This window comes from Triplophysa rosa, linkage group LG20 (genome assembly GCF_024868665.1).
Source record: "Triplophysa rosa linkage group LG20, Trosa_1v2, whole genome shotgun sequence".
Lineage (NCBI taxonomy): Eukaryota > Metazoa > Chordata > Actinopteri > Cypriniformes > Nemacheilidae > Triplophysa > Triplophysa rosa.
The window spans coordinates 5,073,278-5,091,036 of NC_079909.1; the positions used below are offsets into that span (position 1 = coordinate 5,073,278).

At 40.4% G+C, this 17,759-nt stretch overlaps 1 protein-coding gene across 1 annotated transcript; it reads right to left on the reverse strand.

Annotated features, from left to right (window-relative positions):
- Positions 1 to 1,800: 1,800 nt before the first annotated feature.
- Positions 1,801 to 11,547, reverse strand: gata2a (GATA binding protein 2a). The gene is made up of 6 exons (XM_057362594.1): positions 10,921 to 11,547; positions 10,247 to 10,708; positions 8,505 to 9,077; positions 6,335 to 6,480; positions 3,745 to 3,870; positions 1,801 to 2,830 (listed from the first exon to the last, which is right to left on the reverse strand). Exons 2-6 carry the CDS (start codon positions 10,470 to 10,472, stop codon positions 2,534 to 2,536), a joined length of 1,368 nt encoding a protein of 455 aa, XP_057218577.1. The 5' UTR covers positions 10,473 to 10,708; positions 10,921 to 11,547; the 3' UTR covers positions 1,801 to 2,533.
- Between the last annotated feature and the right edge of the window lie 6,212 nt (positions 11,548 to 17,759).

Consider the following 17,759-nt stretch of genomic DNA (forward strand, 5'->3'; position numbering starts at 1 on the left):
CGTTCCTAAAGGGTTATTGTAAGGTTTCTGGGTGACCAACGTTTCAAACATTTTATCACTTTTATCGAAAGCATATTAAAAAGATAGAGAACACAAAAAATATATTATTTTTTGACACTCATGTTGTCAAAAACATAAATATGACTTTCTTCTGTGGATCACAAAAGAAGATATTTTGAGAAATGTCTAGTTTTGTGTTCATACAGTAGAAGTCAATGGGCACCGATGTTGTTCTGCAGAAGAAATTAAGTCATTCAGGAGTGTGAGTAGTTTATTCTTGATTTCATCAAAATAAAAGAAATAAGAATTTGAAATAATACAATTGTTGACACGCAATAAGAGTTTTGAGTTACAAAATGAATGTGGACAGCAGAGCTCATATTATTTGGTCTTGGAAGAGTTTGATGAGAAATGATGCGTTCATATTAAAATTTCTGACTTTGAATCCAGACAGCTGACAAACCTAAGCACTATTTGTGACCTTGTTGAGATCTTGAGATCTGAAACTCTTGACACGAGAGACATCAGATATTACTAGTGTTTTTCTCTGGAGAAGACATTGAGAAGCAGCAGATTTAAGGTCTCAATCTGACAGTTAATCTCGTTATTGTCTAGGAGAAATAAATGACATTCCAAAGAGAACTTCTTTGTGATTGACTTATTTATGATATTTAAGCAATGGAAACAGATAAAGCGATGTCAGATTCAAACTCATGTTGCAAACAGAAGAAACACAGTTCAACATGTGGACTAACCACTAGACCACGGCTCTGAAGTCTTAAATGACTGATATGCACCTCATTAGATGATGTCCAACAAAAACTTGACTAATTCATTGAATAGAATAGAATAGAATAGAATAGAATAGAAAAACAAAGGAAGGGTATGTAATTGTCTGAAAGGGGGGTGGGCATGGGCACTTGTAGAACAGTCGATGTTGACCTGCACTCTGCCTCTTCTCAGCATGGTCCTGACTGTTGTTGGGTCTCTCTCATTAACTGTTGGCCAGGCCGATGGTTTCCTCAGTTTCTGCGCTGGGTTAAATAGCTTGAAAATGAGACCCGGTTAAGAGCTGTTTCCTGCAAGCCTCAGCTGCGAGCACATCTGCGGGAGAAGGTTCCAAACTGCCCCCCACGTGTTTGTTCATGGACCGGACTGATTGCCTTTCCTTCCTCTTGTCCCTCTCCCTCCCTCTCTCTTTTTTCTCTCTATGTCTCTCTGTCTCGCACCAGACTGTTGCTTACTTTTCTTTTGGCTCCACAAAGACAAGCAAAAAGTGGGTTGGGGGGTTGAAGTCGAGGACACGTCCCCGTTAATTTAAAATATATGGTATTTGGATGGAGCCGTGTTTGGTACCTGTTGTCTGGGTCAAACTAAAGCAGGTCTGAGTGCATTGTATGGCACAAATTCTCATCTTTACCCATTTTGAGTTGTAAAAAATAGGGACCCCAGCCATACCGCACTGCGGGCACTTAGTGTGTGCATCTGATATCGCTTACATTCGAGAGCTCAGCGACATCTAGGTGAAATGAAATTTCATTTGACACTTAGTGCATGGAACAGCAGCGTATCTGAGCACTTGGTTGTGTTTGTTTTCCGTCTCGTCCATGTTTTGGCATTTGTGTGTTTTTCTCATATTAAACTACAGTAACTGCGGGGAAACACGATGCCCCGGAGTCGGAAACATATATGATCAAACCAGTCTGTGGCCACAGAGACGTCTCCATTTAAGTGAGGAGCGACTGTATGTGCACACAACGTTAAGAAGGAAGAACTCAAATACACACGGCGAAGTATTAAAACTTTATTTCCTTTATTTGCGTAATGGAAAATGATAAAAACGTACAGCTCGGCAACATGGCCTTGGCTAGGATAGGTCAGTGTTTTTTTCATCAATACCAATCAAATAATGTTTATGATATAACAATGTGTTCTGAGGAAAGCAAAACAAGAGATAAAGAGTGAAAATAAATTATCATAATAACAATTATAACAATAACGATAATAACAATTAACCTTTATAAACATTTGTTTGCGTATGTCGTATCCGTAGAGTCCGCTCAGAGGGAACCACGTATTCCAGCATGTTAGGGGGATAGAGTTAGTGGTCTCTCTCTCTCTCTCTCTCTCTCTTTCTTATGTTTAGAGTCAATGTGAGTCCTTTGCAAGAGAGCCAAATGTAGTTCTGAGGCGGCTGTCTTCAATGAAACTGCCACACAGTGATTCTGCACACACATCCTCTCTTTCAGGACAGTACCAAAGTGACTCAGTAAAATGAGAAGCTGAAAGCAAAGAAAGCTCTCTCCCTCTTCTCTGTGAGTGTTCTCAGCGTCCAGTGAGCCTGAAGAAGGAAACGTGCTTACAAACCGTCCTCTATACAAGTCGACATGGTCGTCGATGTCATCACAGTCCTTCCAGAAATTAACCCAACATGAACCCCCTCTCCTGTGGAAGATGTTGAAGGGAGGGGGTGCATGGAGATGTTCGCCGCGGCGGAGGCCTCTGCTGAGGGAATGCACGTGAAGGTGGAACTTCAGTGAGGTTCGGCCCATGCGGGAGACCGGCTGGAATGGTGCGGGTGGCTGAACGACGGGTGGATGGGAGTCGGCGTGGGCAGCATGTGTCCGGAGTGGCTGAAAGGTGGCAGGTGGCCCATGTGTGGCATGTGGCTTGCCAGAGCGCTGCCAAACGGAGAGGTCTTGTCCTGCATGCTTGTCCTGCAGAGCTCCTCGAAACCTTCTCCGGATCGCTTACTCCTCTTGGACTTGCTGGACATCTTGCGGTTGCGTGTTTGGATGCCCTCTTTTTTCATGGTCAGTGGCCTGTTGACCTATAAAGAAAGGGGACAAGATCAGCTATTGAGGAGGACAACGTCAACAGATTATCAGTTCTTTCATGCCAAAGATGAAGATGTTTCTACTTGATCTAAACCTTCAGATGACTTTATGGTGTTGATTTATCCAACTAAATGTTTTGATTTGAATAAAACCAGTTGATTTACACTTTAGATTCGTAGTTACTTTGTTTTTAACGTTTTTATGCTACATACTCTGCAGAAAAAAATCCTATACACATATTAAATTATTCTATTAAAATAACATTATGAATCATTATCTTTTTGCTATTAAAACCATAAACAAATGTTTGTAGTATTTTCTGATTCAAGTATGACCCACGGAGGTCCATTAAAACCAATGCAATTACCATCATGACCATTATAAATCCTTTTTATTTATGTGATGGTTGTTTTATTTTTATTTATATTTTAGAAACGTTAATACAAAACAAAATAAAATGCGTGTAGTCTAATGAAGACTGTATTCTTTATTTATGGCTAAACGCAAACCAGCTCAGCTGTCACTCTTTTTCTTTTCTCCTTTGTTTCGCTCGTTTCATTAAGGTGAAATGTATTTATTTGTCGGCTAAAGAGCTCGCCGCCAAGCTTAACATTAAAAAGCCTGGTTTCAGACAACTCTGAATTTATATAACTGACGCCGTATCTTGAATAGCAGTCCCGCCCCGCCGCCCCTCTTGGGAATAACGCCCTGAAACGCCCTCCTCTGAAACAAAGCTGCATTAATCTAAAGAGAAAAACGGTCAACGAGCTCTGCCTGACAGGGAAAGCCGGCTTTGCGTCCCCGGCCTCTCTCTTCCCCTCTCTTCCCTCTCTTAGATCGATACAAGCTGTCCGCCCACTTGACCACTTCGCTGTCACTTTCGGTGTTTGCGGTTGTTAATACTCACGTTGTGGAGTTTGTAGTAGAGCCCGCAGGCGTTGCACACCGGGTCGCCGTTCCCGTTGCGCCGCCACAGAGTGGTCGTGGTCGTCTGGCAGTTCGCGCAGCAGGTGCCGGCCCGTCTCGCAGCAGACTGTGAAGACAAGACAGACAGAATATTAATGACGTGTACTAAGTTAAAACATCGTTGGTTGGAATTGTCACCACTGCATGTGTAAAGACATTTTTGCCCATGCATGTCTATTTAACTTAACAGGCAATTTACATTTATGCATTTTGCACATGGTTTTATTTTATGCGTTTAAACGCGTTTTTTGTGTGTGGGGGGGGTATTATGTCGAACACATAACCTTCATTCCTCTGTTCTCCACACTGGGGGCACTGCTGTTTTGGGTTGGAGCAAACGCATTTACGATAAGAATCTGATGATGTGACTAATATTATGACTCAGTGCTGCTATGTGTACTCTGCACCAGACAGTATTTCAAAACTACCCCTAAATAACATTAGTAAACGCGTCCTGGACATATGAAATCTCTTACAGGGAGTTGTGTGCGCTAATTAAATATATTCTGTGCATTTAAACAATGTGAATTTAATTTTTCAATTTGTGGCTTTATTAAAACATTGAGTTGTTTCCAACCTGTATTCCAAAATTTTTTTTAATTTATAGTTTTGCAAATATATTAGACAGATAATTAATATATAACGTTTTGATACAGATGCCGGGCATCAAACGCTTTGGTGGGCGGAGCGACTGCAAAGCCGGGTCATCAATCCTCTGTTCTCTTTTTGTCCATTACGGATCAATTTTTCACACATAATGAGAAACATTTATAGGCGTATACAACGCGATCCCCCCGCAGCCCAACACATACAGCAAATGTCGTTTGTGTTCCTCAACCATTTGCATAATAATTCTCACTGAGCGCTGAATAAAAAATAAAATAAACGACGCGCAGACGACAACAAAAACACGCGCATTCCGATACTTCAGCTCAGTGCCAGTCGAGCATGACAAACAAGAGAGCAAGAGTATAAATCCATTTATTTTCCAATCCCTGCCCCAGCCCCTTCACACATAGCGCTCTGATAATCGCTTTACAGTAGATGTCATTCGGGCCTGCCGGGGCCAGAGAAAATTCAGCCGGGTTTGTTGAAGACGGAAACACCCGGGAGCCTGGCTTCCTTATCGGGCCCGTGCAGATATCCGGATAGGAAACAACTGGATGGCCTTTGAACAGCGCTCTGAAAACACTTCAGTCCAAAATGCAAAAGCATGGGCCAGCACACTGACTCCATGGAAAACCCTGTGGCCTTTTTTCACCATGAGAACACAAAAAGAAAGAAAGAAAGACTGCAAAAAATGAAATTATAATCTTCATAATTGGAAATTACCATCTGACGCTCTGTATTTTAATTCCTCTGTGAAAGTCACTTTGTAATTATGTATAATGCTCATGGTTGACATGCTGCCTATGTCTCTATTTCCACACTGAAAATAAGCTTCCCTTTGAGAGGGTCATATTTACACTCTGATGGTCACTTAACCGAGAGAAAATTAAATTATGACACATGGCTGATAGAAAAAGAAGATCTCACTCAATTAAATGGCTTGTTGTGTCTCCAGACTAATCTATATGATAATATTACATCACATTTTAAAAGACTGCGAGGAATGACTCGATAACAGAGCGAAAGAGACGGAGCTAGAGAGATAGAATTTCATCCACTAAAAGATAAAATAAGATTATGTCAGAGGAAAAATGTGGAAAAATATCCTGCCTCTGTTCTTTGAAAAGTCAGCTGTTTTTATGTAATCTCAACGCTGAAAAAAACGCAATCCATTCCCTATAGCCCTGGGACACAGCATCTTATTATGAAAAGATAACAGGGTTATTTTGAAATAAATGCACACAGGACAGGCTGTCTATGAACCACATACAAATTAGACATTAATAAAGAAAATGTAAAAATGTTTGACTTTTCACACGTCTTACTTTTTGAGTTCTCAATAGAAAAAAACATCAAACAAAACAAACACTGGAATTTGCAACGTTGGTCGTGTTTTTTTTATACAAATAGAAAGCTTAGATAAAGCTAATTAAAACAAATCAAACCGACAAAAATCTTTTAAACATCTCATCTTATCGAGATGAAATGAGAATCTAAAATGGAGCCAGATTCATAACCGAGCGCCACAAAGCAAACCAATGACATGTGGCTGTCCAAACACCCCTTGAAAAAAAACGACGGCCATATCAAACAGCAAGATCTAAACAGATGGGTTTGGGCAGCATGCTGTTTCTCTATCAGTGTGGAGTGGTGATAATTACACCGGCGTGGGCATTGGTATCAGTGACAGTATCAGAACTAGAAGCAATAATGATAGCGGTAACAATGGCAATAGTAGCTGTATTGTAAGAGGCAGAGTAGGGGATCAGCAGGGGGGTGGGCCACAAACAATTCCAGGAAGAATATAGGGAAAATATAACTTTCCTGGAATTGTGTTCGGGCTCTCTGCTCCGAGCTCCTATTTAGCCCTCGTTCTCACGTGTAGGTGAAACTGAAGGAATTTCAGAGGTCTGTCTACTCACCAGTCTGCGCTTGGGCTTGATGAGGGGTCTGTTCTGGCCGTTCATCTTGTGGTACAGGCCGCACGCGTTGCAGAGGTAGTGGCCCGTCCCGTCCCGCCGCCACAGCGGGGTGGAGGTGGCTCCGCAGTTCACACACTCACGCCCCTCTGTGCAGAATTCAAGTGGAGGAAAAGCAAAGGGAAATTTATATAATTAAGGTTCACACTCCGTGAACGATACAGGAACACAGGGTCGCAGTGAAAAGCAAACTCCCGAGTTAATGAACCAATCAGTAGCTTGGCAGTCATGGTGCTGGAATCTCACAATGTGAGCTGGATGCCAGGTTCAAAAACAGAATTACATAATTTCTCATGGAATTTACAAACTTGTGGATGAAACATTTCAAATTTGTGCAAGAAATGGCGGTTTGTGTTGATGTCCAGGCTTGTCCTACTCTAAAGTACCATAACCCAGTTCTTTAATTCATGTGCTCTTCTGTCTGTCCCCTGAGCATCGCTCTGTTATTCACATTATAATGTAAGACAGTCGCTGTCCCACCCTGACCAGAGAATGGAATCCGCCCTGGACAATGAACGGCCTTTTATGTGTGTGATGTGTTGTAATTCAGTCATTTTTAGTCGCTACTCTTGTTCAGGGACGGTGTGGATAGAGGAATCATTCGCATTCTCAATGTACTGAAACTTGGTTTTGGGAGTGTTAGGTGAAAATGGTCTGCGACACAAACTCAAGGTGTGGCATTAATAGGTCGTGTAAATAAAAGTTAATCTATATTAGAAGTGTGTAATATTAACTCATTTAACAACCCCATTTAACATTTCTGAAACTCATGTTCAGAATATATTCAATCCCAGTGTATAGTGAAAAGGATCTCTAATTTATAAATATCCATAGTTTCATAACCTTGCTTTCAGGTTTATTTAGTCATATTTGAAAATATGTGACTTGAGTAAAAGTTTAGAAGTTGAAACACAAAACCGTTTTTAGATTAGCCTACTAGACAATTTATAAGGTTTATGTATTTTAAACTCTGGGCAAAAATCCAGAATAATTTGCCATGCAAATCAACCTAAACGTTATTCGCATTTTCCAAAGCACACTGCCAATGCATGCTTAACATGACGTGAACAACGTATATAATAATTTTCCGCACAAGAAAAACACAATTGTGTAAATTCAGAGGTTTACTAAATGAATGTGGCGGCTGCAAAAATATTACTTAAAATTAGCGTTGATCTTGATCAGTGGAACAAGTCAAAGTCGTGCATAAATAAGAACACAAACAGCAGGGTCCTGTCGCCTGTGAAGGCCTGTCCCGCCAGTGTTTTGTTAGTATTGGGGTCGTGGGAGGGCGGAGGGGGGAGTGTGTCGTGATTTGTTCGGCTAAAGGTACACTACAGGATATGACTGGAGCCAGTGCGTCGTGACTCCTCAACGTTTCAAGCGTGATAAAGGCTCAATTTAAAGAACAACACGGCAAGAAGTGTAGACCCTCAACTAAAAAAACGATCAAATACCCTCAATTGTAAAATCATTCATGCTTAAAGCTAAAAAAGCTGAACATTTTCAAATCCTTTGTGATGTAGAAATATATAATTATTTTCTAGCTTTCAAAGCGTATTGCGATTAAAAGCTCGCTTCCACATTTTAAAATGTTTCTTCATTTTAATCGGTTTATTTTCATTTAAACACGACTGATGCTGTAATATAGGCCTACGTAATGTACCTAGCCTATATTTCTATGTTGTCTACATATACTTTTAATTATGTTGATATTTCTTTAACTAGCCTAAATCGGTTTCATTTCCCATTAGTAGATCTAGTTAGGCCTTGTTACTTGACTGTTTTGTATATTTTAAGGGAATTAAAATTGGATTGTTTTATGTAGGCTACCACATAAAAAGAAATGCAGAAAATTGCTAAATTCAACAAGCTTCAAAATTGAAAAATGAAACGCTCCTGTTAAATATAACTTTATATGTAATGCTTTGTTTAAGCACGTTGAGAAGACAATAAGATGAATAAAATCATTATAACTGTGTTTCTGCACCAAAAAGCCAGTGTATCTTGTATATTTTATACATTTCGTATTTTACATCATTTAAAAACTGATGTAATGCTGTTAGTGTGAGGTTGAATGGCAGGAAAACACCCATGAGCTAATGAAACTCACCTGAGCACGATCGTGTCTTGCTTTTGCATTTGGGTGTGAAACTGGACGCTGATCCACTGAGGAGAGTTCCCGGGTGAAACAGACCGCTGCCGTAGTCGTGTGGCGTGGGCAGAGAATATGTCGGGTAGGTAGGGATGGGATGATGCGTGGACGGTGTCTGAGCGCTCATTGCCAGGCTGCCCCGAAGGGGACTACATCCCTCCATTTTCATCCCATCAGCGATAGACAGTTGGTACTTAATGGACTCCTTCTCGTCCATTCTTGCCGTGGTGGAGGTCGGGGAAGAGGGACCGGGATCCGGGGAGACGTCTTTCGGTGGGGTCGGGGGGAAATTGTAGAGGGGATGCGGACTGGAATGGGTCGCAGATGTAAGAGAAGAGACGGGAGCCGTGCTGGAACTGCTGCTGCACGGGTAACCGGCGCTGGCGTGGTGCAGGCCGGGCTTGCCGAAGTGACTCACCGCCCAGGCGTTGTGGTGGGCGGCAGAGAGCGCTGCTTTACCGCTGTCCAGCCAGGGAATACCGGGGCTGTGTATGAGGTGTGGTCGGCAGACCTGACCTCCCGTGAGACGAGCTGAGAAAAATAAAACAGAAACAATAATAAAGCTCAATGCGCAACGAAAACGACGGCCAAAGTGCGTTTCTTTCGATTCGCATTTTAATCATTAAAACAAGAAAATGTTTTTGTTATTGTTAATGTTAATTCTCACCTGTTGACTCGGTAACCGAACAATATAAACTCGACATTGAGATCGGAAAGAATCCTAAATGTAAATTACGCAACAGAGAAAAAAAAAACTTTTATTGATTCATCTCATGAACCCAGCCAAAAAACGAATTTCCTTCTTATCGACGTGATTTTTTCTTTTTTTTTTATAAAAACGCGATCCCTCTTCAAACAGTTTGCCCACAAAAGCGACGCACGACGCATGTAAAACGAAAAAATGTTGGAAAGTCTGTTCTTCTCACAAATAAGACACTTGAACTAAGAAATTCATCAGGATTTTTTCGTTTTGATTTGGCATCCGGGAAGTGCCTTGATCTCCCTCTCTCCCTCTCTCTCCATGACACGAACTTCCCTTTCCTCAAGTCATTCGCGGGACATTTTCTTTTTCTTCTCATCTTTACATTTCAACACATGCGTCGTGGAGATGACAGTTCACAACGCAGTAAAGAAATCTGATATCTAACATTTTAAAGACATATTTTCTCATCCATTTGCCCAGCTAATAGTTGACGACCAGACATAAATAAATAAAGCAGCTAGTTACATACATACATAGGCCAACATCATTTAAAATAACAATAAGCGTCTTTTTTAAAAATAGATATCGTTAATATTTTTTCTAAATGCATCAAACAGTATTAATCATGGGAGATGCCTGTCTTGAACGGCCGCAATGCGTTTCGCATCAAACATAGTGAAAGTAAAAAAACACCGAAATCTTTTAATTTTACAAACAGAGAGGTTGTATGTTACTGATGATACACATATAGAAAATTGACATAAAATTGGAATGTGTTTTCATCACCGGGTCAACTTTGTTTACTAATTTCATTTTATAGCCTATAATGTTATGACGCATAACATTAACATTGCCAAGTGAAACCAAAATTGTATTATTCGGATTATTACATTATATTATATTAGGCTATTTTGTGTTGTGTTAATCTAAAAACATTTTGATAACATTTCATTTTCTCCTTCACACAAGAGCAATTTGACATAAAGCATCAGCGTACCGTGCGCTTGTCCGTAGGAGACCCTGGCTCGTGAGTTGGGGTAGTAAGGATTACCCTGCGAGTCCAAGTGGTTCAAGAACACATCCACCTCGTCCGGTGGCAGAAGAGGCGCCATGGGCTCCATGTAGTTGTGTGTAAGCCCGTGGTGATGGGAGTCTGGGTGCTGACCATTGAGTACCGCATGATGATGGGCCATCCACCGAGACTGATCGGACGCAACCTCCATTTCTAAAGGGCCCGTTTTTTTCCTTCTAAAAGTCTGCTTACTGAAATCGTTTTAGACGCTGACAGGAGCAACACCACGGTCCAGTAAAATATTACAATATTTGTCGTTTGCCTAGGCTACAGTAAAAATGGTGCTTCTGATGCCCCTATTCACTTTCTGCACAAGCCTTTATTTTTGAGAAATAAAGGTCCTTGGCTTTACACAATCCTCGGGTTTTCAACAATCCTCAGGATCACCTTTAAGAGAAAAACAAATGAATGAGTTCGAGTGTCAACAGTACAGTAGAAAAGTGCACAGTGCAGATCTAACGAATGATGGCGAAACCTTATCGTAAATTCGTAAAAATAATCTCCTCACTTTATCGGAAGGCTTTTAACTCTAGCTACAAGAACCTGTACAATTAGTAGCGTAAGCAATATATAAGAAGTATCGCCCAGTAGCTACTCACAGCGCAAAGCAGCATTTCAGCACTCCAATCCTGTTTATTTAATGCCGTGTTAGTCCTTTACAAAGAATGTTAATCCTCAGGACGTCTGTTGACATTCGTAATTTGCACAGCTTTGAATTGTCGGCTGCTCGATTGTTAAAAGTCTCTCTAAAAACCTCTGCGGCTGTCTGAAGCGGAGAGATGTCTCATTAATGAATTGTGCCTGTGTACTGTCGGACCTGGCGCCAGTAGATTCCATATCTTACGAGCATGGGCGGAGTCACGGGTTGGCAGTGATCGCTCTGTTAACCAATAGCAGATCACGCTTACTGCCATTGGCTCGGACCTGACGCTTTCCACTGCGACCGTCGGCATACAGTGCGCCACATTCAGAGAGCTGAAAGACTCATCATTCAGCGGAGCAATTTATTGAGATATTTTACCTTTCTTAATGCTTCACGTTGATGTCCGATATTGTGCTCCTTAACTCAAAGCAAAAGAGCCTGAAACTAATAATGTGAGGCTACAGGTTTATATTTAGAACAAGCCTAAGAGATTCAAACGAGCTGTTTGTTATTAAATCATATATGTATGCATTACTTTTGTCGTGAAGATTAACAAATGGCAGATTTTTTTCTATTTAAGCATACTTTATGTATTTATATATTTATTTTATTATTATTTGCATATGATAATTGATTTTTAAATAGAATGTGATAAGAACGACATGTTGCGTGACCATTAACATTTACTTAAAACAACAAAACATTTTACAGTGAAGTGTCACATGCAATATATATCTAATGCAAACAAACACAATTCCACCTCTGGCATTAATTGAGGAGGAGTATTTTATGGACTCTAAATTGGGGGCTATTGTTCTTGCGCGTCTAATTGTTTTAAATTAGTTGTCACCACATTCTTCTTGTGAAAACACTGTCTTTGTATGCGGTTTCGAGCGATCAAACGTCGCTTTACATATTAATAGCGGGCTTGTCTCTCGGTGGTGCCGACAGGTCGCATGGGCAGGTCCAAATAGAGCCAATTGGTGGCCATTAGGGCAGCTTGGTTGATTCTTGTGCGCTATTATCTCGTGGCAAAACAAGCAGCAGGCTTGCCCACCGCAGGCAGAAAGACTGACCGTCGCCAATTACCTTGATAAGCGTTTAGATAAACTGTAGATTCAGGTTGGTCAACTGAAGACCCTCATTCACATATACAGGGTTTGGTTTTGAATTCTTTCTGATTGAATTACAAATAGGTTGCCATGGAACAATTGTTTAATGTAATGTTCCTAAATTGTGACATTGCAATTAATCGTTTACACTGCTTATTATTATGTTATTATTATGGTATGGGGAGATGGTCTTGTTTACGTTATTTGGCCTAAAGCTCCATAGATGTGCTCTCTTGGATTACAGCTATTCACCTTTGGTATAGCTCTGCAGCCTCAATGCTTGTTGCAACGTTTTGTGTGTGTTAATTATTCATTTAACCAGCTTGTCTGGTTAGATCAATCAAAGAGAGCACTGTTTTCAGAGCCACATCAGGACAGACCTGATGATCTGGCTCTATAGCAGGTTGTGGTTCTAGGAGTCAAACTTTGCAGGGATATACTGATTGAGTTATATAACAACAAAAACAAAAAAATAATAATAATAATTTGGTTAAAAAAGGTAATGTATTTTTTTATTATTTGAAACAGGGGGGGAGTGCACTCCAGTAAAGCAATAATGATTGACATGCAATAATTGGAGCGCGAGCTCAGAGCCCCTACCGGCCGCCACTCCGACGCCGTGACTTGACGTCACTGAATCTCGGTAAAGGAAAAGAAAAAAATCCATAGGCGACTTTGTAAGGTTGTACCAGTATGGCTGAAACGCATGGGGAACGCTAAACGACTCATGCCAACAAATTGTTGATTTTGTTGACACCATACTGTTGTATACAAGTTGTCCATAGTGTTTTGGGTGTGTGGCAATATCTGACCTACAGCGTAAATGAGCCCTGACAGCTTGAAGTCAACAAATTATTGTTGTTTAATTTGACGCTTGGTTTTGATGCGTAATCATGCATTTACATGAAGGGCAAATGCGCAATATATAAGTGGAATCTAATATAAAAAAGCATGGCCTCCAAAAATGATTGTTTACGGTTGAAGGCTGTATAGGTAGCCTATTGTGTGTTTGGCTGGCTCCTCTGATCCAGCTCATCACCAGTAATGCTAATGAAGGTTGTTGGTTGAGTTCACCTGCAGGGCTGAATATCTTTAGAGAATACCTGAACTAAATATCTGTGGTAATCCAGTTGGTTTCGATGTTTAAACAAAACAGACTGTCCTCATAGGGGCTCAGCAGTGTCACTTCACCCGGCTGAGGACTCTAACTCGGGTCGCCATTATGACTCCTCTACCTGACGACGACACGTGATGTCACATTACTTCGCATTGAATTAATAGCATCAGTAAAATAATGGAGAGCGATTGCTGAAGTCGGTGGAAACGGAGGCAATCATTCCGTTAATTAACAGGTGCCGTGAAATGGGTTTGTCCATTCGTTCCCTCGCTGCGCGTTTATCATTCTCCGTGGGGTTAAAAGAGGGCAGGAGGGGTAGAGAGCAGCGCAGAAGGGTTTGTGAAGATAAGCAGGCGCTGGGATATAGAGGGAATGACACAGACCAGCTGAAGCGGTATTGTCCTTTACTCACGGGTAATTAGATTGTGACAGGGCACTCGGGGGCAGACACAGGCAGGCAAAGTCACAAGCCTCCTGTCCTCTGCTGAAGCACGAATAACACGAATTGAAAGCTAAATGCATATCTTCGTTTATTTCAACAATTAATTTGCATTATTCGGCATTAAGCGATGTTTGCTCTTTTATTTATTTACATGCTGACCTATTTGGTAAAAGTCTTGTTCTGGGTGAGGGCGTTAGTTGAGTCGAAAAATGATTCCGTGACAGTCATAAATCTGAAGGGTGATGACAGGGCGTCCGCCCTCCTTTTGTGGCTGACAGCTCTTGGAGTCAATGATTTAAATAAACAGTACAGGTGGGATATTGCAGGACTCCCTGGGGCATTACAGAGAGAGCTAATTCCTCAGCTCATCTCACACCTCGCATATAGAATCATTAATAAGTGAAAATGTCGTGATTGTTTAAGAAATGTCACCGGAAAATCACTTGGGCTATGTCTTATTTTCAGAATGCGCTTTTGCGCTTGTTATATTTGCTGAATCAAGACCTAAATTTGGACATGAATGATATTATTCTATAGAATACAATGCATATTTTATAAACATTATTTTATATTGTGCGATTTGCTTATATTTTGAATACTGTTTGCGTCACTGAATTTTGTTTTATTTCGCTTAGATTTACTTTAAACTTTACAAAGATAAAAGGCATATCTTACCTCATTTGTACAACAATTTCTATAATGATAAATAAAATGCAAAAAATTATAATTAAATAATAGAAACGAGGGAATAAGTTCTTAAATAAAAAATCTTGTTATTTACAGATTTTTGTTCTTTGTAGCACTAGTATTATAATCGTTTTAACTACTGTCATACCGTGTAGTGACATTAAGAACATAGCAGATTTACTTGCACAACAGATGCATTGCAACAACTACAATAAAATAACAGTAACAATAACGAAAACAATAACAAATTATTATTATCATCTATTGTTGGTAGCAATAGCCTAATATAGCAACAATAATGCGTGGTTAATAATACCTGGTTATATTTTATTGCCTTTATTGGGTGATTATTTTGAAACCATTTTACATATCAATAGAAATAGAAAGGATAAAATCATTTCAAATAAAAACGACCTCCTTAAAATAACATCATCCTACTTCAGGCAGAAATAAATACCTTAGTAAAACGCGTGAATAATCTCCCCGCATTACTCGATTTATACACGAGCTGTGTCGAATGATTGTCTACACAAAACGCATCTTACCACCGTTTATGATTGGGCTTTCTCTTCTTGACATTTCACACCAGAGAGAAATGTGTCCTGGGGCCAAGTCCGTGTGTCGTCTTTGAGGGAATAGTAGAGGTGATTCGTTGTGCTTTGCGAAGCGCTGAGGCTCAGGGCGCAGTCCTCGCCTGCTCTCCAAATCCGCTCGAGCTGGCAATGCCAACCTTTCCAGACAGTCAGCGTCCCTTCACCAGTATGCTTTCACTGAGCATCTGTCTTCAATGACTTGCGGTGTGGTGTCTGCTACCTCTCTCTCTCTCTCTCTCTCTCTCTCTCTCTCTCTCTCTATCTCTCTCTCTGGAAGCAGGGAAACTTGAGGCACAAAGTAGGGCTGCTGCAACGTAGTCGTGCGTCAGCCGAACTGGTCTTCCGGGTCGTGCTTTGATGGCTAAAAGCTGTGCTGATGCTGCAGTGTATGGTGTTCTCACTTATATAATTACGAAACAAGTCCCAGTCGTCAAAGGGGATAAAATGAGTACAAGTAAAGCCAGTACCCAAAACATTTGAACGTCCTAAACAATAAATCGAGACGATTAATAATCGTTAATAACAATAATACAATAACAAACGTATTCTTCTTCTTATTATTATCATTATGTGTTTTTTATTTATCTATGTCAGAATTCTAAAAGCCAGACACACAATCAATCGGATGCGTAAGACAAATGCTAGTTTGATCGTTTGATCACCGGGATGCACATGTGTTTCTGCGTGTTTTTTTTATATGTAAATGTTTTACTTTATATATAAATCTTAGGGTCATTACCCTTTAGGATTCCCATCTTAATGAATTCTATTCCTGCCCGGTCTTGTCTATAATATTGCAGTCGACCCTGCCTCCCCCCAACCCACCCAGTTTTAACTCTCTCACACATAACACCAACTTTTAAACATGCAAAGCCTTGGTAAATCTCTGGCACGAGACCGTGGGCTCGCGTGCAGCGGCTAAGGAAGGGCAGGTGCAGCTCCAGTCTCTCGCACCCGGGTTCCCCCAAGAGTGCACGCGCACAATGAGAGTGCGAGAGAAGTGAACTCTGACAGAATTAATTGCATTATATAGAATGATCAAAATAACAATGTCCAATGCCCGCTATTGTTTTGCTTTCTTTTAAGAGACCACGAGCAGTGACGGATTTACACCAGCCAGAGATATTAGGTTGGTTGGTATAGCGGAGTGGTGAAATAGCAGGCCTGTAGTTTGGCCAAGGATTAGGAAATATGATAAAAATCAAAATTCTACAAATCCTTGGCTGTCCCATTGTCAATAGAAGGGTAAGTATTTGACTATCAGTGACTGAGTCTCCGGCAAATGCTTCAAACTTTCCTTTAATGATTGTTTTATGTTGTCTATCAGTTGGTCTATAAGTGCATCAGTTATCAGTGCTAACAATGTGTGATAAAGTCAAGACATGTACTTGTGTTCGCATATCCTTTCATGGCCTTCTTAATCGTATTTTACCACAGTTATTCTGACAAGAAATTGCTGACTCTACGAAATAAATCATCTGGGCCTTGAGTGCTTTAGAGGTTTCATGTAACTTTTGTGCCGAGTTAAACAATTTATGGACTAAACAGGGAAATAATAGCCAGTAATAGTATATTTCCGCTCTCTAAAAAGTTTGCACCAATTGTCTTTTTCATTTGTGTAATTTTACGACTTAATTCATGAGGAAAAATAAGATAGTTTTATAATAATTATTATTATTATTATTAGTCCACAGCAAAATCGCCAGTGTAGTAGAAGTAGTATTTTATTTAAATAAACGCCGTCTGTGATAATTTATTAATGTTCTTATTATTGCGTCTATTGTCATGTTAAGGCGTTAAGAGCAGTAGGTGCTGGGTTTACAGGAGCTTTACAATCTGACCAGCAGAAGATGCTCACTCATGATGCGCGTGAGATAAGGGTTTATCAGTCTCGAGCTTGCATCTCCAGCGCATTAAAAAAACCCACTTTAGACTAATAAAGGCGACTGCTAAACTCGCCTCCTCCTTTCCAGCAGTGCACACTGTGGCAGACACGCTGACATTTCCATTTCACGTTGTCCATCAAAGAAGCAGCAGAGCTGTCTGTAAGTCTGAGTTCTCACTCCGGTCGAAGTCCAACGTGCACTTGAATCCGACTCGGTTTACAATATCTTAATTTGTTATTAATGCGGATAAAGACATTAAGACACTCGTTTCTGAAAATGTTAAATGTATTATTTATTATTCCATTATTATTATTATTATTATTATTATGTTGAAATTTGTGGTTGATGTTATTTTTTATTATTTGAAATTTTGTCTCACATTATTCTCACCATTTTATTACTTTTTTGAGCAGAGCTCTAAAGTTATTATTTATATATGCATGCATCAGATGCCAGCCCTCTCTTTCCGATTATTACCGGGGGTAATATTTCATCGGCGTGAGGCAATCTTTGTTCTTTGTGAAGATAATAAATGGCCTAATCGTTATCAGTTTACCGCTGGAGGTGTCAGGACCGAGCGAGGCTGGAAACAGGGTCCAAAGTGGCGCTGAATAAATTGGTGTTCCTTATCTCTCTCCCCCAGATTATCGCCGCCTTTTCAAGCCACCACAACAAATACATTCAATGCATCTAATGCATCATTTGAGGGGGAAGATCGCACGAGGCGATAGAGACAGATAGGCTACCCGAAGGAGAAATATTTACACATTTAACGTGTTCGGGCCAATATTAGCTGGGGTTTATTGGATGGACCAGGGTACACACGCTTAACATATCAATGCAGCCATTATCATTCATATTGTAGCTGTACTGTTGATGGGTATCTGTGTGATTATTCTGTCTTGTCATTAGATCAGTAACGTGTTGAATTAGTTGTGAAATTAGCTCGTTTCATCCA